The sequence below is a fragment of the Atractosteus spatula genome, chromosome 1, assembly GCF_055471065.1.
Source record: "Atractosteus spatula isolate fAtrSpa1 chromosome 1, fAtrSpa1.hap1, whole genome shotgun sequence".
In the NCBI taxonomy this organism is placed as follows: domain Eukaryota; kingdom Metazoa; phylum Chordata; class Actinopteri; order Semionotiformes; family Lepisosteidae; genus Atractosteus; species Atractosteus spatula.
Window position 1 is genome coordinate 71,462,285 of NC_142706.1, and position 23,968 is coordinate 71,486,252.

A 23,968-nucleotide genomic window follows, 5' to 3' on the forward strand; every position below is an offset into this window, starting at 1 on the left:
ACTTTTTTATATTTAAGAGACAGATACAGTAGTGAGGTGAATAGTATGTACAAGTTCAAGGGAGTGTGGCTCCTCTGTATCTCGATAAAACATTATCTGTTAACTTCCCTCAAAGCGACCTTCACTCATCTGATTCTGGTTTATTACAAGTCTCCCACTGTTGGACTACACTCTCTGTCTTTTTGTTGCTGTGCAAGGTACTGAAATACCAACCTAAAAGATACAAGGTCATCAGCCATTTTACACTAGGTGCTTTAAAATACAGCCTCAAAATGCTGCTTTATCTTGTGTGCTTGCTTTTTTTTAATCTTTGAGATTTGTAGTTATATTGTGATAAATGTTGTTTATGTATTGTAAATTGCTTTGAGATTCTTGCTTTTAATGGCACTATATAAATAGATAATATATTATAATATTTATTCCATGCTGAAAAGAGTAGAAAGGCAACGTTTCCACTGTGGAGCCTTCATTGGGTGTCACAAATTGTTTTTCCTTTCTTCTCTTTTCAGCATGAAATAAACCTTTTACTTGTTCCTTTGCAGCCAACGCATGCTGACACAGCTACCTACTTGACATTATAATATTGTAAGATTTGAGCTCAGAGTGGTGCAGTGGTTAGCATTGGGCTCAATTATGGACCTGGGGTGCTGTCTGTGTGGAGTTTGTATGTTCGCCCCGTGTTCACGTGGGTTTCCTCCGGGAGCGCCTGTATCCCCCCACAGTCAAAAGACACAGCGGTAGGTTAATTGGCTTCTGGGAAAATTGTCCCTGGTGTGAGTGTGTTTGTGTCTTGCGCCCGTTGCTTGCTGGGATAGACTCCAAATTCCCCATGAAGCATGAAGCAGTTGGAAAACAGACGGATTATAACGGACAGAAAGCACTATATTACACATAGTCCTTCATACTGGTTAGAGTTGGGAGCTCAGCTTGCAGTCTCCAATGGAATAAGCAGAGGTTAATTCTAGGCTGTAAAGTGGAAAAAGAGAAAATCCCACAATTTTACAAAGGAATAGTACCGCAGGGCATCCTTGGGCATCAGGGAGAATAGAGTGAGAGAGCAGAAATACGAAGGAAACGCATGTGATGGTGCAAAACAAAAGAAATGATGAGAATGGTTATGGAGTAAACAGAATGGGAATATAAATATGGAAATGTTGTGCGAGAAGAATACCTGTGTGAAGTGCGGCAGTCAGCAATCTGTAAACGACTGGAGAGATTTCAAAAGCCAGAACAGAGTATACAAGTAGGTACTGAGTGCTAGGGGAATGTGTGAACGAAAACTAAAAATGACATTGACATTTCCTTGATTATGAGACAATATACTGTATATTTGAGAACAAGAGTGAACTTCCGCATATCCAAAGTATGGAGCTGTGCAGCAGAAAGTTTGGGACTGTACAAAACGGGTGTTCAACCATAATGATGTCAATTTTCTTCATCCTCCTATTCCATAATTTATATCAATAAAAAAGTGAGTTCTCAGTTGTAGTCTTCGCTTTCATTTTAAGGGGATTTGACCAAGATTTATTTACAAAAAACAAAATAAGGCGACACGGTCCTTTCACTTTTCCAGCACGCTGCATCCCTCACATCTAGGCTTTCAGTTAACAGTATTTGAATGTGTTTTAATGGGAAAATTATCATAACATTTTTGTTCACAAAAAAGGTGCTTTAATGCTTTAATCCAGTCATTCCTCAGTTTGTTATTACCCCATTTAAAGCCTAATAAAGTGAATGAGGCAGGAGCCTACTGTACATTATCATCCGTAGTGGGACAGCAATGTTTGTACCCGTGAGCTCTTCATACAGTAACTCCAATCACACACACGGCAGCGCATCAAAACAAATGTACCAGTCACATTACAGTATGGGTCTTCATTGCCGGGTTTATGTTGACGGTGTTTTTAATGAATGTTTAAACGGTAACAACATGTACAGAGTTGTCTGTAACAACATCCATCAGGGATTTCGTGGGCACAAAATACTATGTCCAGTATATAGTAATATTACAGTAAACACGATAGTTGCTGATTCTGTGTGCCCCGTCTGTCTGTGCACACGGGGTTACGTCAAGGCAAATAAATCCTTGCAAGCCCAAAGCAAATTTGTGCATTTTGTGTTTCAAACCACGGCTAAAGCGTCTTCAGGCGAGGCTCATGCCAGTCTTCCTCCAGGGCGAGAGCGCGTCGTCCCGCGTCAGCAAAGTCGCGGACAAACAAACAAACAAACACAAACCCGGGCTCCGTTCAGCCCGGCGACAGCGGAGACCAGACTGCCCGTCCCCTCGGCCTCCCCACCTCCCCGTCCCCTCCTCCGGCGACACCCCAAGTCGCCCACACCCCTCCCCCTTAAAGCTCGGCACATCACTCCTACGCCCGCTCGGAGTCTGTCTGTGTCGGCGGCGAGCGGGCCCGGCGAGGGAGGGAGCTTTCGTGAGCTACGTGCGAGGCGGAGGGCGACTGGACGCGCGGCGCGACTTCGCCGGCAGCTCGGATCGGCCCCCCTCGCGCTCCCAGTGCGGCCGTGCGTGGCGCGTGAGCGGCAGCCCGCGCGGACCCTGTCAGAGGCGTTTTGCAGCGAGAGACGGAACCACCCGAAAAAAAAACCCCAGGAGGTGAATCGCTGCGCTGCTGTTCAAACTTGCACTAACTTAGTAGTAGTAGTGGCGGCGGCGGCGGCGGGTAGCGATTCGCAAGGAGCTGAAATACGCTGCACGGGCAGCATTTTTAAAGATTGAGCAGTTACGTCTGAAAGGTAGCTCTCGACCACCCCATGCTGTATCGGTCCTGGTGCTTGGGAAGATACGTCAAGAAACGCAGGAGCCGAGATACATATTGGTAAGTTCCACTGTTCCTCAGCCTGTTTCGGACGGATGGGCAGCGGTTCAAACCCGTGTCGCTCGGGATCACGTCAAATAAATCGACACATTTTTGCTAGGGCAAGATGATCCGCATTATTCTCCGGGGACTTTCATTTTACTCCGCTGCTAAAAGATTTATTTTGTGTGTGTGGGGGGGGGGGGGGGAGAGAGATTCCGACGAGACGTGAAGTTTCTCCTCCTGCATCTCCCAAGGGGTTAAACGTCGGCATTGCTCGTGATTTCGAGATCTGACATTACTGCCAGAGGTTGTTGTAGCAACATTTATCTATTTTTGTATTGCAGGCACTTGCAGAGAACAGCACGTAATCCAGTCACTGTGCAATTACTGTTCGTAGTAGTGCTGCAGCTTTAGGGATGCGTGTTCCAAGGGGCGGGGCCTTCATAGCCGGATTTGCTCAATGAACGTTTAATGGTCTGAACGTCGTTCAAAACCTTATTAAAAACACTCTTAACATGCGGTAGTGCCCCCGCGCGTCTCAGTGCTAAATAAGACAGTCCTGCTCAGCCTGTGCATTGCTTAGGTGGGGGGAAATACCACAAATGTGTAAAGATAGACTGTAGACGGATGCACCGGATCGGCAGGCTACGTACAGCCTACAGTCTATTCGGGTCAAATCTAAATGTGCCGAGGGGAGACCAGTGCTACAATTTCAAATGACGTAACGGCAGGGCGCAGCTCGCTTAGGAACCCAGAGGGGCGGAAAGTCTCGTCGTCCGGTTGTCTTTTTCTCTGAAATTCCCGCGCCGACCGATTTGGCCCCCCGGTCTGCAGGGGTGTCTCTCGGCTGAGCAGACAGGCGCTCGCTCGCTCGCTCGCTCGCTCTGCGGGGCTCGCGCCCGGGCCGCGGGCTCGCTCCGAATGTTCTCGACGCCGGCCGGCCGGGTTCCGGAGTGGGACGTCAGAGCTCCGCATCGGCGTCGTCGACCCCCGCTCGCCTTTTTTTTTTGTGTCATTTCTTGCTTGTGCCGACTTGTATCGCTCCCTCACGGCGCTAGTCGCGGGCTGTGTTGAGGGGGAAGCCCCGAATCTGGTGGTGATAACAAGTCAGACCCCGTGGAGTGGGGGCTCCCGAAATGAACGCCCCCTTCACCGTCCTCGGCTCTAAACGAGCTCATCCGATCTGTTATTGCACGAAGAAATCTTTGCCGCAAAACGACGACCACGTCACCGTTTGCAATATATTATACAGTGGGCTGCAGCGGTGCATGAAGAGTTAAACGAAGGGTAGTTTGCCTTTTCCTCTCATTACGGGGTTGAAGTTATTTGTAAGCACCACGGACTGATTTGCGGTTAAGCTGCGTTGCATTAATAAAATACTTTTTAGGTATTTGAATATTCACTCCGTTGTTGGAACTGTGCTTATTTCATCAGAAAACCATGATTTGTTTCTCTACTTAACTTTCCTCTTTAGGTGAAACTATTTTGGTTGTGTTATTTAAAACAGACGTTTGTGGCACTTGAAAGATGCAAAAATGGCACTGAATTAATTCTTATCCCCGTGCGCACTTTGCCTTACAGTGGCCTTAAAGATGCGATAAATGTAACCATATATATATATACACTAGACAAGCCCTTGTTTGCTTTTTAGATATAAGTACAACCACTGCATTCACGAGTTTCTTCAAGAAAAATGTTAAAAGTAGGCCTGTATAATGCCGTATTCATTAATGTTTTAATACATATACGTTAACGCAAGCCTTTAAACCTTGACTTTGATGGATGTAATGTGAAGTTAGCATTAATGTTTCACATGGCCGTACACGCTTGTGAAGAACTCTGATGAATTACACTCCCAAGGTGCGAAATTGAAATGAGTCTTTCCAGAAAATGGACAACTGGTTAGGTGGGTAGTCTGAGCCTCTGTTGTGTTGAATTCATTATTAATAACGGGATGTACTGTGCTCTCGGACCTAATGGGACTGGGGAAGATGTTGATTTAATTTTCCTTTAATGAAGTGTTGACAGTGTGGTGCATTACAGTACATAAAAGAGCCCGAATCCAGAATTAATTTCCCTGCTGTTATCTGTGGTCGTCTGCTAGTTCTATTCATTCCATTTAATCCTTTCCTAGAAGCAGAAAATGGAAAAGGAATGAGTTCCCAACTAGAGGTAATCAAAATTTACAATTACATTATGCACAGTGGAAGGCTCTCTTAATCCCTTCAAGACCTGCTATTAAAAAGCAATCAGGAGCTTGTTACTGTGCAGATTATTGTCCAAAGATGTCATTTTGGTTCAGTGCTTACGGACTGGCATTGTTTTAATAACTGCTGAAACGAATATCCACCTGCTTATAAACGAGCAGAACACCCATTTCCTCTCAATCAAGTCTTCAGATCCAAGCATGTGTTTGTACAGTACAGTAGGTTATGGAATGAGTTAGATGTTTTAATCAAATTATGCAATTTTCTTCATACAGTTAAAATGCTTGTAATTTCGCTCCAGAGAAGGAAATTGCAAAGGCAGATTGCTCAAGGGAAGACGAGGTCTGCAGTTTATTAACAATTGTTTGTATACGTTGGATATCTGAACCTGGTTTCAAAGCCCAAAACAGTTTTGCTCCATAAAGGAACATCATTTTACTGTTCTTCACACAGTCTGAACAAGTGCAAAACAGTACAGTAAAATTAACAAGAAGCTGCGTCTTTGATACATCAAATGTAGATTACTTAATGTGCACATAGTCCTGTGTTACAGAACAGCTTTATAAAATATTGCAGATTTCTCTCACAGCCCCCGTTAACAAAGCCGAGACTCATTTTCCTTCTCTTACAGAATACTTGCAGCACGTCAGGATGACTCAGGCTAGTCGTGCGTTTTTATCCCTATCAAAGTTCTTAACTAACGCAGGGATGTGCAAATAAGAGAAACTCATTACTGACACCGTTCGCCTCATGGCATAAGAACATAAGCAGGAGAGCCTTCGGCCCGGCTCGCCTGTTTGACACTTAGGAGCTAATTGATGGAGGGTATCGGTTTCAGCACCATGGTTGGGTGGCTTGTGTCATGCTTCCAGAATTCCTTGGGTAAAAAGGTACCTCCTGATCATGTCTTTCAGTGTACTTCTCCAGAGTTTGTCTGTGTCCCCTGTTTCATGTTTCTCCCTTGATTCTGAAGATGTTCCCTGAGTTGATGTTGTCACTGTCTTTTGAGGCGTTTGAGGAGTTGGATCGGCTGCCCTGCTCTCCAGGACAGCAGTCTTTTTAGTCTTTTGTTGTTCCAGGTTAAAAAAAAAAAAAGATTCAGTTCTCCCAAGCTGTCAGTGCAGTATGGGGCTGCAGTTTATAGACTAGTGTAAATTGTATTTCAGCAGCCAGAGGTAGACAGTTCCTCTGATGCTCTTTGAAACATTCACCCAAAAAAATTTAAGAATAAATAAAAAGTTGCAACTGAGGGGAGGCCATTTGGGTTGTCTTCCTATATGAATGTCTCTGGTAGCATTTTAAATTGGTTTTAATGGACCATTCCTTAAAACTTAAATGATCATAAGTGCAGCTCTTCAAGGTCTTGCATTTGCAGCACCTAATGAGACACCTCAGTACACATAGTTGTGCTGAACTGCCGCACAGCAGCAGAGTCTGGTACAAACTAATCACTCAGTATAATGGAAACGTGTGTGTGGTGGGTCCGAGTGGTAAATATATACTGTTGCACAATAGGGGTTTTCCAGGTTTTCAGCGCCCAGTACAGTACAGTGTGGTACGTCCTGTCATCGCTGTGCTTTGCCATGAGCACCTCTTTGGTGTCTGTATAATGTCCTAATTCATTAAAATTGCTGCTTGGATAGCATCTTATGTGTGAAGCACAGTTGATCTTTTGCTCTAGGTGATTTTCCTATAATGTCTGTGACATGTGTGAGGATGGATGTGTTTTATTCCAGAATTAATCTCTGCAGTCCACAGGACAGCTCTGTATCTAGGTGTTTGCACTGTGGGATGCAACATGTCAGTCAAGACTGTGACTACTTTACAGCGGCTGTGTGCATGAAGATGCCAAGTGCATTAATCTGCTTTGACAAAAACGGAATTTGCTCTGAACAGCTACACGTTGTTAGCGTATCTTTTTCTTTGACATTATGCTCTACCACATGAAAAATAGCATAGGCCTCGTTCATGGCCTGCAAAGGTATTTGCTGCTGTATCGTTCTTGGCAATATTTGTTTTTCAAAAGCTCTGAAATGTCAAAAAGTTACAGGTCCAGGTTTATTAATTTTAAGATTATTCTGTCCGGTATTTTACCGTGCGTCCATTTGAGCATCCCAAAATTCCCCGTACTGCTTTTGTTTTTGTGCTGCTGTACACTGGCCTGCAGCAGAAATGTGGGATAAATACGGTAATTTGGCATCATGCAGTGACCAGAGCTCCATTCAGTGACTTATGAGGAGGAGTAGTCTCCAGTTTTGCTCTTAGTAGGGGCAGCTTGTGTTATGCGGACAGAGTGAGAAAAATGCTTTTCTGGCAGCTTGTTCCATCTCCCCTTAATCTTGCGTCACTGTTTTTTTCCAAACCACACAAACCTAGAGAGAGGTGTGGGCGTCGAGCCTTCCCTGGGGTACCCCCTTGACCGATTTCGTCCTTCCCAGATATATTTCTTTCCGAGAGGGTGAATGATTGGTCACAAAGTTGTTTTTTTAACAAGGGAGGCTGCCATTCCCTCTTGTGTGGAGTTAAACAGGACTTTGTGTGTGCTTGTGCTCATGTTTTCAAGACTGTTATCTATCCTGTCCTGGAGTTTTTTTACATACTTTGATAAAGGCACAGTGTTTATTTGTCTCAGATACAGTGTTAGTGCTGTCGAGGTCATGATGCGTTGTATATCTGGAATTAAATATAGTTTTTAATGCTGCCCCTGGAAGCTGTTCTTTAAGATTCCTAAGGCAGTGCTGTTTGGATTCATGCTCATACGGTGAAATGAGGCGGAAACACAACCTTTCTCTGTGTTGCTTTTTGTACTGTTTTGAAATATAAAAATCCGCAAGATCAAAGAGCCCCTGCTCATTTTGTACTGTGTACGTTGGATTGTGTACCTACATATCTTACCTTCTGAATTATGGAATCTATCAATTTTGTGGGTGGAACATATTAATCCAGTTGTGCTGTAATCTCAGGGGCCTTATTTGAAAGCAGAATTATCTTTCCAATGAAAATTGTTGTTGCTTTAGCTTTCTGTGCTTTCTGCACAGGATGTCCAAGCACTTATTATATTGATTAACAAAAGTTGGGGAATACAATGAAAGTACCTGTTTCCCTTGACCTGAATTTCCATCTACCAGCTTGCACATTTTTAACTAGATTAAAAAAACCATGTCATAATGAAAGTTATTTGTGCACTTTTATGTGTTGTAGCAGTGGCACTGCTGTCTTGGAAAGAGGAGATGAAGGGGTTAAGACAGAACCTTAGCTGAATATTTATCCTGGGATTAAATGTTACAGGCAGCAGCTGTGCTTGTCAGTTTGCTTGCTAGTTTCCAGGGGGGTGCTTGCTGATGTGTGTGCCATCTTGTGTTACTCCTTCAAAGTCGTCAAGAAGCAGGAAACTGGGGGGGGGGGTGGAGGAACTTGAACCCCAGCCAGATCCAGGCATTGAAAGGTCAACCGCGAGGAGCGAATGGGCTGGGAGTGTGGGCCTGCCGTTTTCACAGGGTGTCGGATCTTCGAAACAGATTATTAATGTGGACGTGTTCGAGGTGGGAGAGCGGGCTGGTCGTGACGCCCGCGTCGTCGCCTGTCCGCTTGCTAGCCATCACGGGAGGTCGGTTCTTTGCACTTGCAGTAAAAAGAGATTCCTGATTAGCGAATGCAAAGGGAATTAATTAATTATTGGATCAATGCAATTACTTTGATTAAAGGGAGATTAAATATGTCAGCTTTGCACTGCATACATTGTTTCACTATTGCATATCACATACTGTACAACTTTAAGGGTATATATCTGACATGAATCTGAAAGACTGACTATGATGTGGTCTGTGTAGTCCCTTGTTTGTGATATAACTTTGTCCTAAGGCTGGAAATGTTGCTCTGAAAAGTTCCAGGCCAGAGGCAGTTAGGAATCCAGTTTTCCCAGCAGGAATGCAGATCTTTGAACCAGTAATTGCTCACAGTGGTTCCAGCGAAAAGCTGAGCTTTTGCAAGGGTGTAGAGGGGAACCACATCTCAAGGGGGACAAATCAGGCAAGAAATTAATTCTGGGACTGCTGTGTTTCACGTCTCCTGCCGGGAGTTTGACTGGGAAGAGAATGCTTTTGGAAATTGAAAATGAAGGAGGCGAAGAGTGGCAGGAAAGGTTATGTTGTGATCAGTTGAGAAGTCTAAGGTTTCGGACAAGCTAGCGAATAAACCAAGGTTTTACTGTTTGCTGTTCTTCAGTGTTGGGGAACTCTTATGCTTGACAGTAGGGACATACACACGCACGTGAAGTAAGTAGGACCTCAGTTGAACTTCGTGCCCAAAGAAAGGTGCCTCCTACAGCACAGTGTTGCCTGTCATGATGGGGGAACATTGGCTTTGGAGATTTGAGTAATTGCATCCATATGAAGCAGTAGATCATCAGTGACTCCTGTGGTGTTATCTTTGAGGGTGGGGCCGCGCTGCCTGAGCCGTGTTAAATGTTTTGACGTGGGCGGCTCAGAGGGCTCGGCCTGCACTTCCTCGTTCTCCCCTGTGAGCCGAATGGTAGCCTGTTAGCCGAGATGGGAAGAACAACTTGCAGCTGGATATCCCATATCGGGTGGGCGTAACGCAAATAATTGTTTTTAAACGGATTTCAGTTACTGCTCTCAGTCTGATCAGGCACTCAAGGTTACGGTTTGTTATCCTTCTGTCTGTTTTCTGACAGTTTTATTCAGTTCAGGGTCGCGGGGGAGCCAGAGGCTGTCCCAGCAAGCAGCAGGTGCAAGGCAGGGTACACCCTGGGTGGGATGCCAGTCCATTACAGAGAGGTGTAGACACTCGCAACGGGGTCAGTTTTCCCAAAGCCAGTTAACCTGTATGTTTTCAGACTGCGGGAGGAAACCTACGTGAACATGGAGAGAACGTACAAACTCCACACAGATAGCACTCCCAGGAATTGAACCCAGGGCCCCAGCACTGTGCGGCAGCAGTGCTATCCGCTGTACCGCTTACCACCCAAGTCTGTCATCATTAGTGTTATATCCAACTTTATTTTAATGTCTATTGTGCCCAATGCATATTTCTCAGTCTAGAACTCGGCTTACAGCATGATTTCGGGTGTGATTCAGTCTCATCATTTTGTAGCATTCAGTGAAATCTACCCATTCTTGGTGCAGGTGCGGCAGTGTACATTGCGAAATGAAATAGATTGTGTCGTGAGAGTCACATAGCCTCTTTCACCTTGAGGCAGGGGAGCTTCAGAAAAGCATACACCTGTGACTCTTTCTACTCTTGAAGGACTATGTCTCTGTGCTCTCCAGGTGCCATCCTAATACAAGCTTGTTATATTAAAGAATTAAAGGTGTTTAAGTGCAAGTGGGTAACATTTGGCAGTGAGGTGAGGATGTGTCCTGAAGTGCTCATTAAAACTATTCTTTGTCATGCAGTAAACAAACTGTGCTGTAACTTCAAAGGTTGTGTTACAGTAAATACCGAAATGTTTCACTTTTAGTAGCTTAGCACCTCCTGCCATGAAAGTTTTTAATTTTAAATGTTACTTGTGCAAGTTAATCACGGGAAGATCCTGTTTCTGGGCAATGTTGATTGCATGCCATTTACCCTCATTTTTAAGATAAAAGACATACTGTAACAAAATGACATTCTCTATTGTCGACTTCTCTTATCAAAGAAAAGTTTTTTGAAAAATAAAGATCGAACTCAAAATTACCGGCAACCACAAAATGATCATTTCTTTATTTGAGCTTAGAGACATTGGAGCTTTGCTGTTCAATTGCAATTTAACTTCTAATGTAGAAAGAACATCAGGAGTGAGATTTGAGCCTACGTCTCAAGAAGAGATGAAGTCTAAGAGTACAAACAGTTTTAATGCCAAGTCAAAATATGAATTAATAAGGTGAATAAATGTAGTACCATTTGCTAGACATATGCAGTAAATAACGTGTTATGAGTAACATGAAAAGCATCCCCTAAGCAAAGGATTGTGCAGTTTTGTGCAGTCCTTTCTTAGAGATTGCTCTGCCTGTTAATAATGAAAGCACTGTGTAACACACATAGAACTTTGTTGTTCATTTATCATGTAACTTACTAATGTGGGTTTTTCCTCTTAGGAGAGTGGAATAGTAAAGAGACAACACTACACAAAATACCGCATTAAGTTACAGTCCACTTTTCTGCGTGGGTCTGAAAATTAAATGGCATGAATGAGCTGAGAGAGTACTGCATGCTTTATCATCACCTGGAGATCTTAAAACGGATTCTTGCAGAAGACAAAAAAATCAACTATCTTAACTTTTTATTGAAATTGAATAACAGCAATGCCAAGCCCCTCAGAGTTCTCACTAATTGGCAGTGTAAGAGTGACTGTGAAACTTTAAAGAAAAAAAATAAGGGTAGAAGTTTACCAAGCCTTAGGCTCACAGCCATTAAGCCATTAGATATCATGGAGCTAAGTCAACCTTCTACTACTTGATCATACTGAAGACCAGTTTTTGTAATGCACACAACATTGGGTATTTCACACAATTTAATGAAATATACTACATGCAGTTCATTACAGATATTACAGTTCTAGAAGAATAAAATGCCACACTCATGTTCTTTGCTCATGTGTTTGCAGTAAGCACCTGACTGCGCATTGTAAATTGCACAGAATCAATCACATGAAAGCAGGGTCTTCTGTTTTAAACTTAAGTTGTCTTGTCTGTGATGTTTTATTACTGCTAGTTTGAAGGGCTTCCCCTTTGATCTTCCTTGAAAGAGGCAGTCACATCACTCGTGATGGAAGATGACTGGCAGTCATTCCTTTTTACAACACACTCCTGGGTGCTCACATGTACAGGGTTTAAATAAAGCACCAGACTTGCAGTTAGAGAGCTCCTCTTCCTGAGGAAGTTTTCATAGGTCTTTTTTTGCCTGGCAGTTAGTGGATATAAAAGCTGTTTCTCCAGAAGGGGAATTGCCTGTACCCTGATAGTACTGGAGCTGTTGAAACCTGCAATTTCTGTATCGGTATAGGGATTGAAGACATTTGAGGAAAGACTGCTGAACTGCTCTTACTGTATCTTTTTAGATGCTTCCTTTGCAGTTTCTTCTGTGCCAAGGCTTGTGGCTTGTCATGTGTTTGGGATATTGGAGAGTCCAGTCCCAGCATGCTCAGTTGACAGTGGGGAGTCACGAGGATCACCACAGTGGCCTCGGCATTCTCAGAAGCCCAAAGGAGAAACAGTCTCCCGTGAGAGAGCCAGCCCTTTTCTTCCAGGGTAGTCTCAGGCTCTCCGCTAGGCTCAGCAGCAGCGCTAGTGCACCAGTGTATCTTTAGTCAGGGTTGACTTATGCTGTAGCACTGAGGTGTTGAAAGTCAGGCTGGGGGGTCAATGGTAGACCAGGATTCATGGGAGCAGAGAGGATAACCTTCTGGCCCACTGGCACCAGGATCCTAGAACCTGCTGAAGACTCTACCTGCTGCAGATCAGACCCCACAGGGCTCCAGAGAGGAGCTGTGTGCCCTTGAGCATGTGCGTGTTCTCGCTGATGAAATGTTGACCGTTTTAGATCATTTTGATGAGTAAGTCCCTTGATCATTGTTGTTGCTCAGAGGATACTGCAACATGCTTGGACAAGAAGGTGGAGTTCTCAGCTGTGACCTAATCACTTCAGTTTCCCCAAACATATTTTCTTATAAGATCTTTTCATTCATTTTTTGCTGTATCATTAAGATTCTTCAAAAGTACAACCATACCAGGTAGTTACCTGGAAAAAATGCGCTAGATGGGCTGATGAGCATTTCTTTGTTTTACTGTAAACATGATGGTCAACGACATAGTCTGAGAGACATGACCAACAACAAGTCTTCTTTTGGTTTTTAAATTTCCCAGTTTATCAAACTAGTTTTTTTCAAGTAGAAGTTATATTATTAACTCAGTGACCTCTGTTGCCATGTTTTCAGGTTTGACATTGACATTTCACATTTGTGAAACGTAGTTTATACCTAATTTTGAATAATAAATAAAGCTTAATGACATGGCTTCAGAACTTAAAAACTTTTGTGTGGTTAGTAAAGTTCCTGTCACCTTCTGACTAATGTGTGCTTCTTGATAAGGAAAAGGAAATTATTTGTTAGGTTAAGATTGTGCAGTGAGACTGAAAATGACTTTGGACTGTCTGGTGCAGTTTGTCGTGTTTGCATAGTCGGGATAGCCTGTGTTATTACAGGGGTAGTTCGTACACTCCAGCAATTCTGGGACAGGCAGTGCAGCTAACCATGAGTAAATACTGTCTTAGGAATGGGAGGAGATGTTCTGACCTTCATTCTGTCCACATGGAAATCTGTCTTGTTCATTACTGGTGACGGCTAATAACTATAAAACTGCATTCCTCAAAACAGAGTTACATTCATTTCTTTTCTGCAGACTTGGTTATTTTGTCACTCTGTCCATATCTCCCCACTTCCCCTCTATGTAAAAATTCACACAGAAAAACACCCGCATCCAAACATACAGGTATAAGTATAAACACGAGCTGTAATGTTTTCAAACACTGCTGCAGTGATTTTCATTTGTCAGCAGAAAATGAAACTTGCTTAGAAGGTCCGTTGACATCGTGCAGGGTGAGAGTATTCTTATCCACTGTCACACATTACAGCTTCTTAAAGGGACTTCTGGCAAAGAAAGCAAGACAGTTTTTGTCTTTGCGCGAGAGGGAATCTAACCAGTTTTAATTTCGCTCTTTAGGTATTCTGTCGTGGTTAATTTTTTCCAAAATGGAAATTATTGTGAAGCTATTGTGAAGCGAGACCCTTTTGAATGTGTATTTCAAACCGAAAACACTGGCTGCGTTTTCCCAGACTGGCCCTGTGTTGTTCCAAGTTGGAACCACAAAAATGGGCACAGACTTCGGACGTTCAGGCTGAGTGGCAATAGTGTAATCATATTTGTCGTATCTGAGAGCAGAGGACTCGTGCTGCTGATTTATATAACTACTGGGTCTAAATTATAATATGAGCTGAAAATTTAGGGTGCATTCCCACATAAATGACACAGCCAATTATATGTACTTTATGCATTCTGTTATTAATTAAAGAAAAGCACATGCTGAGTAAAAAAGACCACTGTAAAAATTAGGCGTGCATCATAAGAGGTTCTGAATTTACAATATTGCCTCTTTATGTATCGTGGGATTTTTTTAAAGTGCTGTAGTTAAAACTGAGGATGCCTCTTTGAATTCTGATTTTTGGTTATCGGGGTCTCGGGGGTTACAGCTGTTTTGGCCTTTATCATATGTCAAGTAGAGCTTTTAAGAAGCCAGGCTGTCAGTGCTTCATTACAGGCTCTCATGTTTCAGTTTGCACTAGACTTTGTGTTCTGGTTTGTGATTTGTTGTCATTCAGAACCATTTTCACAGTTTTCCACTTTTCCATCAGGCCGTTTTGAAACATAATGACAAAAAAAGTATGTCAAGAGGCTTGGTAATGTGTTAGTAGATTAATAAAGCTGAAGAACCCCCCAAAAAACAAGAGAAAAGCAAGCTGTGTAATTGAATATTGGAGCACGGACAGCTCTGGCCTCTGGAAAACATGCAAAATGATCTCCAGTTGGATGCCGGTCAGAGGCTTCTAGGTTACAGATGAGAGGCCCTTACTGATACTACAGTTAATGCTTCATAATCTCCAATCAGTGCTTCCTTTACAAACACTCTTGTGCTCACACCACAGGTTCACCTAGAGTTCAGAGACCATGTAGGCAAAAATACAGAGGGGGATTTTAATGGACTGAGAGAGACGAGCATCAATGCGGATTAAAGACAGCTGGGATGCAGCAGTGCGCTGTGTTAGTGCTAGTCTGATGAATAGTCAGTGAGCCTTAACTAGTCATGATTTTTAAGTTGTCTTTCATCTCTTTTAATGTTACAATTAAGGCTTTATCTTAAGATCAGATGCATACCTGACGGGATTTATATTTTCTGACTGATTCTTTCTTTAGGTAACTTTATTTGTCAACAGATGAATTTGCATATGCCTGTTTAACTCTTGGCTATTGTGTACTACTCTGTTTTTAGAGTTAATTTATTTTTTTATAAACAAGAAACAGGAATAATGCAGTCTGTCAGCAGCTGTAGTAGGTGCCTGATTAACAATTTTAAATGACATGTATTTATATGCAAAACAGAAAAATTAGTTTTTTTGTATCTTGCACTGGGCTCAGATCATGAAGGGAAATATATATCTCTATCCTAGTGAAAAAACAAACAGTATACCGATAATGCAAAATGTTTATTGTGGTTTTATAGTTGTTGTTTTTCTCACATCAGTGCAGTTTGTTTATGTGGTAGAAGAAACAAGTTTGCACACAAGAGAAGACCAGGCTAGGGCATTCTAGCTTGCGTGGTTGCTAACTAATTTGAGAATCTCATCCAACCACTGTGGTTTGTACAGCATGGCTGGGTAGCTTGTTGCATATGATCACAACATTATATGTAAAGAAGGGCCTCCTTTGCTCAGTTTTAAATGCCCTTTTCTTTAGTTTCCAGTTGTATCCTCTGGTTTGTGTTTCACTGTTGTTTCAGAGGTCGTCTATATGGGAACAAGTAATAGGTTTATTCCACGCTGAAAAGAGAAGAAAGAAAATGCAACGTTTCGGCCTAGGAGCCTTCTTCAGATGTGAAGGTGTCGTCTCTAAGGTCCATTTTACCATTACCTTTGGGGATTTTAGATACTTGAACTTGACTGTAAATTATATTGCATTTAATTTTCTTCCACACCAGTTAAGTGTTGTATGTAAACCAGTCTGCAGAGCATGACCACGTCTAGGGTGACATAGTTCCTTCGCTAGTCTACTGCCGCCTGGCAACGGATATTTATTTTCATCCTTTGTTTTTTCCTTAGACTTTGCCTGTCACTATTACTCTGATGGTTTAGTTATGAATTTTTGCAATACTAAGTAGCTTTGTTTTCTGTTATTCAACAGCAGTAGAAAGTTAAGAGGGTTGACCTCCTCTTTTATTTACAATATCTTTTTAAAGGGGAACTGCAGTCCTAATTTGTCAGACGGGTTTTTTTGGTAACTAAACAAAATGATGGTATCGCAATTAAGCACAGAATTGTGAACTTTGCGAAAGTACCGTGGAGTCGCCACTTTGTTGCAAACCCCTCCTCTGACCATGGGCGAGAGCGAGAGTTCATAAGAATTGTCACATGAAGCTGCCCTTCCTGCTCACTAAGTACTGTAATGACTAGTGTAATGTGTACTAGCAAATACACATTGGGGCGGAGCAGTGGCACTGTGGGTAAGGATCTGTGCCTGTGGCTGGAAGGTTGCCGGTTCAAATACCGTGGCCAGCAGAGGAATCCTACTCCGTTGGGCCCCTGAGCAAGGCCCTTAACGCCTTAAATGGCTGACCCTGCGCTCTGACCCCAAGCTTCTCTCCCTGTCTGTGTGTCTCATGGAGAGCAGGCTGGGGTCTGCGAAAAGACAAACTCCTAATGCAAGAAATTGTATAGGGCCAATAAAGTGATCTTATCTTATCAAATAAGGTATAGGTTATAGTACAGGTTATAAAATATAGTATTATTCACCACAGAAATGTTCCAATGTGATCTGAGTTAACAAGTAAGTAGTATTTGTCAGCAAAACTATCTCGAAATTGAGAGCAATATTCCTGTTGGATTAAAAGAGACGTGTTCACAAGCCTGCTTGTCTGCAATATCATACCGCTTCACCTCACTAACAATGTTGTTGCCTCATTGTAAGTTACAGAACAGGGTGCTGCACACACCTGGGAATTTCGTCTTATGTTGTGATGTGAATTTGAGGTTCTACACATCACTGTGTACTTTTATTGTGGTTTGAAATGCACTCATCATTGCCGATTCTTTCTAACCACGAAATATAAAAATAGCTTTGCATTTCCCCTTTAAAGATCTCAGGGTATTGGTAACGCGTACAGTACACGTGGGTCATTGAAGCAGTTCAGTTTGCGAACGCACACAGAAAAGTTGATAGTAATTTGATACGGTTTGCTGTGTAGTGTTGTTTCTTTGCTGCTTACAGTCCTGTAAAAGGACTCATCTACATTAGCAGGTTAAATGGTAAATGAATAGCAAAGCTCTGGAGCCTATCACACTTTCCTTTCATTATTAGCAAAGCAACGCAAAAACACTGAACAGATTAGTTTGCTTTCTGCATTAAAGGCAACAATATTTGTATGCCTAGGACATGTTTTGTACAGTAGGTCATCAACTATTTTGCCACCAATAAACTTGCTTCCAACATTTTCTGGCAGTCATGTGTCAGTCTGGTGAAAGTACAGTATTTACAGACAATATACCGTCTCTTTAAACATACAGTATTGAATGTAAATGATTGTACTTTGCATTAAACAAGCTGAAGTAATGTGTATAGTACTACACCTTTTCTACAGTACTGTACTTTAAATGCTTTTGTACCAAATTTCTGCATTTTTAAGTAATAACCAGCGTTATTAAAAAATATACAGTAAGCAATTTTGAGAACACCACAATGATAAATAGATGCATCACAGTTAAGGCAGATCTACTGCACTGTGTTATTTGTTTATTAATCTGGCCACAATACTTGAATGATGTGCAAATCGGCAAAGACTTGCGGAATTAGTGGAGAGAAGTCAGGGTGGCTAAGCGGTGAGGGATACAGTGCTGGAACCGGTCTCTCCTGAAGATTTCACAGCTCGGGGGTTGTGGGAGCCTGGTGAAAGCTAGCCAGGCATGCTGTAGAAGCTGGTACCCTGGCTTCTTTAAAGAAATAGCTGGGTGAGATCGTCCAGTCGGTACAAGGAGGCACTTCTTAACACAAAGGGTTGTGGGCGTAAGTAACAAGCTACCCATCCATGTGATTGACCCCTGGCTTCTTTCAAGGAACGTCTGGATGAGATCCTTCGATCAGTCCCTGTAGAAGAAAATGACCTGAATGACCACCTGTCATTGTTTACCTTTGTTTTAAAATTCCTATACCCCTCTATGTCTGGGCTGTCCTGCCATACCGCGTCTGAAAAGAGCATGCCTCAGTCTTCTGTAGAAAGCATTTTGTGTTGCTCAGTGCAGACATGGGCTGCTAAGAAACATGGATTATAAAAGCAAATAATTAGCTGTAATCATTTACAACAATGATTAATTTTAACATTCAATGACAAAATGTCATCTTTTCAAAGGCACAGAAACCCAACATTTTTTTTCAGTTTAGGAGCAATTGTAACATCCAGTAAAATCCACAAATTCCATTTACAGGAGTGGTGTGTGAGGAGGTGTGTAGTGTTTTTTAATTTGTATTTTTTTAAGTGCATTTTAATTTGTAGTTGTATTTTAATTTGTTTTAGCACTATGTGCTGGACCTGGTATTTATTTGACAATTTCTGAGTTCGTAGTGTATTTGATAAAAAGGTTTGTCAGTCATCAACGTATTAAACTTAATTTCAGTGTACTTAGAAACATGGTCTACATAACTTAACGCACATGGGCAATAAATGACAGAAGTGACAGTGTGCTGTAGAGGAGGTACGACCCCAGTGGATTAATAATTATTATATTAAATGCTCTGAATATATGAATAATTATTATATTAACTGCTCTGAACAGCCGAGAAATAAGAAAAGTAAAGGTAGCTGCAGCACATATCTTAAGAACATTCAGCCTTCTAATCTGAATTTGTCCCATATTTACTGGAAAAGGATCTTGGAGTTGCGAAAAGAATTCATTTTAACCAGGTGTACTGCTCTTCACTTGACAGCCTCTGTAAACCTGCTTTGCATTTCAAAGTGATATCTGATCAGGTGATATTTATACTTACGCAGCATCTACACAGGTCTTGAGTAGTTAGTCATGTGAACGAGGGAAGATCTTTCATTTCTCTTTTAATTACTATGGCCGCAGGGCTCAAATATGAAGCAGTTGGTTGTTTAGCACCTTTGTGGTTTCACTTAATCTGGTCCTCTTAAAAACATTTGTCTCTGCTAGAAAGCACACAGTATTAAAATATTCACAAGGGAGTACATGGGGGGATTATAAACAACACATGGAGATGGAGAATTAAAAATTAAATCGGTATCATTATTTTTATGTATTTTCTTTTATTCTATGTTGTTAACTGGGGTGGAGCGTTGGCTCCGTGTCTAAGGATCTGCGCCTGTGGCTGGAAGGTTGCTGGTTCAAATCCTGCGGCCGGCAGAGGAATCCTACTCCGTTGGGCCCCTGATCAAGGCCCTTAACCCCAGCTGCTCCAGGGGTGTCGTATAAATGGCTGACCCTGCGCTCTGACTCCAAGCTTCTCTCTCCCCGTCTGTGTGTCTCATGGAGAGCAAGCTGGGGTATGCGAAAAGACAGATTCCTAATTCAAGAAATTGTATATGGCCGATAAAGTGCTCTTATCTTATCTTAAGTACCGATTAGTATGCCTGTATATACAGTCAATACCGTTCAGTGTTGTGAATAATTAAATGCTTACAGGCTTGTCAAATGAATATTAACATGTTGTGTCCCAGCTAGGTATTTTTTCCCCACTTAAGATGATTATAAAGACGAAAGGTGTGGAGGAAGAAAGAAGGAAAGACAAGCTACAGACTTCTGAATGGGTTGGCGTGGGTGGAGAGCGTTGGCAAGTAAGGCAGTGGAATGTAATGTGTGCAGAAAGTTGGCCTTGGTAGTATTTTTAAATAGTGTGTGGTTCACATCGGTGACTGTGGAGGCTTGAAATGAGTTTTGACATTGCTTGTGATTCAGCGTGAATCACACTGAAGAGATTTAAAGTGAGAAGTAAAAAGCGCATTTAAAAAGCTGTGCAAAATGGTTTGGTATTTCGGAACAATGCTTCTTGACCAGATGGAGCCCTGATCTCCTGTCAACTGCTAAGGGCTCGGCACTACTTTTAGACTTTATTCTGAAGTGAACCTTCACTGCTTCACTGTAAGGTTCTCCCCAAACACATTGCTGAGTGTCTCCCCATGCCTCATTAGACTGGAGTCACGTGGGACCTGGAAGAGGGGTTGGGTGTCCTGAGAGGGCTGAAGGCATTGAAGCCCTTGTCATGTTTTTAACCCTTTATCAGCCCCAGCTTTACTGGGGTGCAGTCAAAATCATTCTGTGTTGCAGGCAATGAAGACGGGGTAATGGTGATTCGAATTAAGAGTTATTCTTTAGATATTTTGTAAATCTTGCTTTGCCACAGTTTATCTGGTAGATAGTCCAATTTCCATCTTAAAAGATGTTGAGAATTCACAAATATATTTTAAGTTCATAAAGGTTTTAACAGTGATCCTCCTCATAATTGATATTGTACCTTAGCAAGAAATAACTTTTATGTGGTACAGTAAATGGCTTGTGCTAATTGCGACATGGGAATCGGTGATTTGATGTAGTAATGAATGTTTATATAAAAGCCCATTTTAGAGACGAGTATTGAATGCAAAAGCTCTCTGGCAGATGTTTGGTGTCGGCGCTAAAGATGACAAATTCAGCGTCAGACACTGACTTCTCCCAGCTCAAACCGATAAGCTGCAGTCTGATGTAATGGGGGATCACACACGGCCAGAGAAAACCTCATGCCAGCCGTGGCAGTTGCTTCACATACTGTACTTTCCCTGTGTTAAAGATCAGCCCCACAACAACAACAGCACTGCGTGTTGTATGATTTACTGTAGTGTGTTGATCTGTATTTAATCCACAAATATTTGTTGCAAGGTCCAGTCCAGCAAAAATATCGTCCAGCCACTTTGTAAGTTTCATCTCCCTCCCAGACATAACAATTAAAGCTGCTATAATTTTTTTTCTGTAATGTGCTAAATACAGGAGTAAAAAATATACTTTTAACAGCACATTATACTTAAAGTGCAGGGCATCATTATTTTTGGTCTGGATTTATAGATATCATTAAAGTTGCTTCTGTTTTTCCCTCCAGACTGTTGTTAACAGGACAATTTTTCATCTTTTTTTTCCCTCACTTTGTTGGTGTGAATATTTCTTGCTAAATATCTTGCTCTCCTCACATTGTACCAGGGCCCGAACGGGTTTAATTTCCAAGAATATAACAGCTTCCTTTCTTAATCAGACTAGACAAATCTTAACAGATCTCGTATTTAATCTCGGCTCTCATCTCTGTTTGCTTGTACTGTTTCCTTGGATGCCTTTGCATCTCTATATTCCTTGTAAGAGGGCACTGGATGGTACCGAGAGTCCAAGGACATCTGTTGCTCAAGTGACAATGCAATCTCATGAGTCCCAGTTGGTCCTTTTGGCCGTTTTGACTTTGTTCGTTAGTGGACATACTCCGTCCATCTGTCTTCTTCTCTTTCGTCTGATATTTTATTCACAGTATTTTTCTTGCATAGTATGCAGTTCACGTCTAGAGGTGTGTATTTATCCAGCAGGTCATTATTGAAGGATGCACTGGATACTGTAGCTACCTGTTCCTTTTTGGAAAGGGAAGTGGGCTATCCCACAGTCCTCTAGAAAGCTACTGAGCCAGCTGGCTGCCCAGACGGCCAGGGTGTTGCTATGTGAATCATTACCCACGCATTTACTTGATCCAAGTTCCATGTTGATTTTACATGGAAAACAGTAACTACACTTCATGTGATAAAAGTATGCAAGTAAGTTATCAGTTGTTCAAGACACAGTACCTGTTAGGTGAACCTTCATGGTGCATCGTTAGCTTCATAAACCAATTTTCTTTACGAGCATTTCTCTGCGAACTTGCACTAAGTAAAGGGTATCATTCAACTGTAACCTTTCATTGTGTATTTAGTTTGTAGTTTGAATTATTTGGATATAAGAAGAAGTTATAAGAAAGTGTTTGCAATCAGAGGCAGCCTGTGTCTGAGTTAAACCTGTACCACTATGCATGGGATAAGGCTATGCGTGTTGTGGTAGTTGGATTTTGAAGGCTATGAGCACAAGGGGATTATTCACGGCTTGGCTGTTGTCTGCCCAAAGGATAATGTGATCAGACAGTGCAGGTTTCCTTGTGCTGTGACAGCTCCTTCTTTTTATTTTATCTTTCTTATTCAATAATGCAGAATGTCTGTGAAAGCTAAGAATGGGTAATACAGTCTGATGATTCTGGCTCTACATTCCCAGCACATTCTGAAGAACGTCGCACAGACGAGCAGTGTACGGTCAGGGGCTGTCACATTAAACACTCCTGACACGAGAGGCCTCAGTTCCACGCTGGTGAACATGTTGAAACAAGTGACCAATAAAACGACCTCATTTTGCATGTTGTTAAACATTTATGAACAGTAGAAGTGTCTCCAGCTAGGTACAAACAGGCCGTGTGTCTTTCTGTTGAAAGTGATCTTTTCTCTCTTTCCTTAGCATATCCATGAGCTCCAACTTCCAGCACTACAGCTTCAGAATGCCTAACATCGGGTTTCAGAATTTGCCCCTCAATATCTACATCGTGGTCTTTGGGACAGCCATATTTGTTTTTATCCTCAGTTTACTCTTCTGCTGTTACTTGATCAGGTAAGAGAAAAGTAAAGCCCGTTCAAATACCACATGATTTTTTCCACATCTGTTTTTTTGAGGTAATTTATCATTACCTGTAATTAAAGATTAATGTTTCATTTTCTCTGATGACTGTATATTTCTTGTTTCACTTCAGCTTTGCATATTCATTTGTTAATGAGTGTTTCATTGTTGACATAGACCTGAAAGCACTAACATCTCATAACTACGACATAGACAGGCCTCTAAAATGCTAACAATTCACATGTCATTTTCAAGTTCAAAATCTTATGTGTTATTACACTAAGTGATTTATGAAACACAATGTGAGTTCAACATGCTTGCTAGGTCCACAGAAACTCATTCAAGATATGTTTGAAAATAAAATACAGTAAAAAGGATTAACTGAATGCTTATTGTTGGGGGCAAGAATATATTTGACCAACGCCTCAGTTTTCTGTGCTGTGCGTTAAGACATACAGTAATTTATTTTTGAAGAGAAAATTCTTCCAAAAAAAGGGAGAGAATTTCTTAAATTTTCAAATGTCTCGAGTTTGTCACATTTATAAATGCTGTCAGCATGTTTTCTGCGCTGTACATTCACCCACCACAATAAAATTAAGATTGTTTTGTCACAGTTTAAACTGTTTTCATGTTTTTTTCCTTTGCTTTTTCTTTTTCTTTTATCAAAATGGGTTTTGCTGCACTTCACATTTTTGAGGGAACTGTGCTACATCATTTAAAACTAGTGGGATAACCTGAAAGAATTTACAGAAAGAGAAACTGTTTTTTATTTTTCTTAGCAGCTCTTTAGCCTAACCAAAGACAAGGAATCTGTGCTTAGGTTTCACTATTAAGAAAGTGGTTCATCAGTTATCTTGCACAGGTTTCTTAATTCCATAAAAGTTTCAGGGTTTTCCTTTCAATATCAGAATCTTAAATTTGGTTGTAGCGTGTCTTCCCTTTATCTCAATATAAGTAAAAACAGCTCCCTTAATAAAGAGACACAATCTGAAAAGGGCTAGCTGTGTATACATCATAGGATTGGTTGAAATGCAACATATATATAATCTGACCCAAAGGTAATATATTAATGTCATGTGGCTTATGACATTCCTATATTGATAAGATGGGCGGCTGTCTACCTCTCATTTTCTTTACTGCATCTCAAAACAATTTTAATGTAAAGGAGCAAGTAAGAGGTTTATTCCGTGCTGAAAAGAGAAGAACGAAAACGCAACGTTTCAGCCGTGGAGCCTTCTTCAGGTGTGACCTTCCTTCTTCTTCCTCACACCGGCCGAAACGTTGTGTTTCCTTTCTTGTCTTTTCAGCATGGAATAAACCTCTTACTTGTTCCTTTGCAGCCTACGAGTGCTGACGCAGCTCCCCACCTGAACTACTACAATTTTAATGTAATTTTTTAAATTGAATATTTTGAAAATATTCACCTGAGCTTAACTGCTGTGTTTTAGATCTGTCTTTTCTTACAA

General features: G+C 41.7%; 1 protein-coding gene across 3 annotated transcripts in view; it reads left to right on the forward strand.

Moving 5' to 3' along the window:
- Positions 1-2,360: 2,360 nt before the first annotated feature.
- rnf24 (ring finger protein 24) overlaps positions 2,361-23,968 on the forward strand; it is a 43,583-nt gene continuing 21,975 nt past the window's right edge. Inside the window, exons 1-2 of one of the 3 annotated variants that reach the window (XM_088918065.1) lie at positions 2,361-2,837; positions 22,347-22,496. In XM_088918065.1, the coding sequence (XP_088774191.1) occupies positions 2,773-2,837; positions 22,347-22,496 (215 nt within the window). In that variant the 5' untranslated portion in view covers positions 2,361-2,772. Of the gene's footprint in view, positions 2,838-19,422; positions 19,637-22,346; positions 22,497-23,968 lie in introns of those variants that run through there. The other 2 variants (XM_088918081.1, XM_088918073.1) reach the window with 2 other exon arrangements.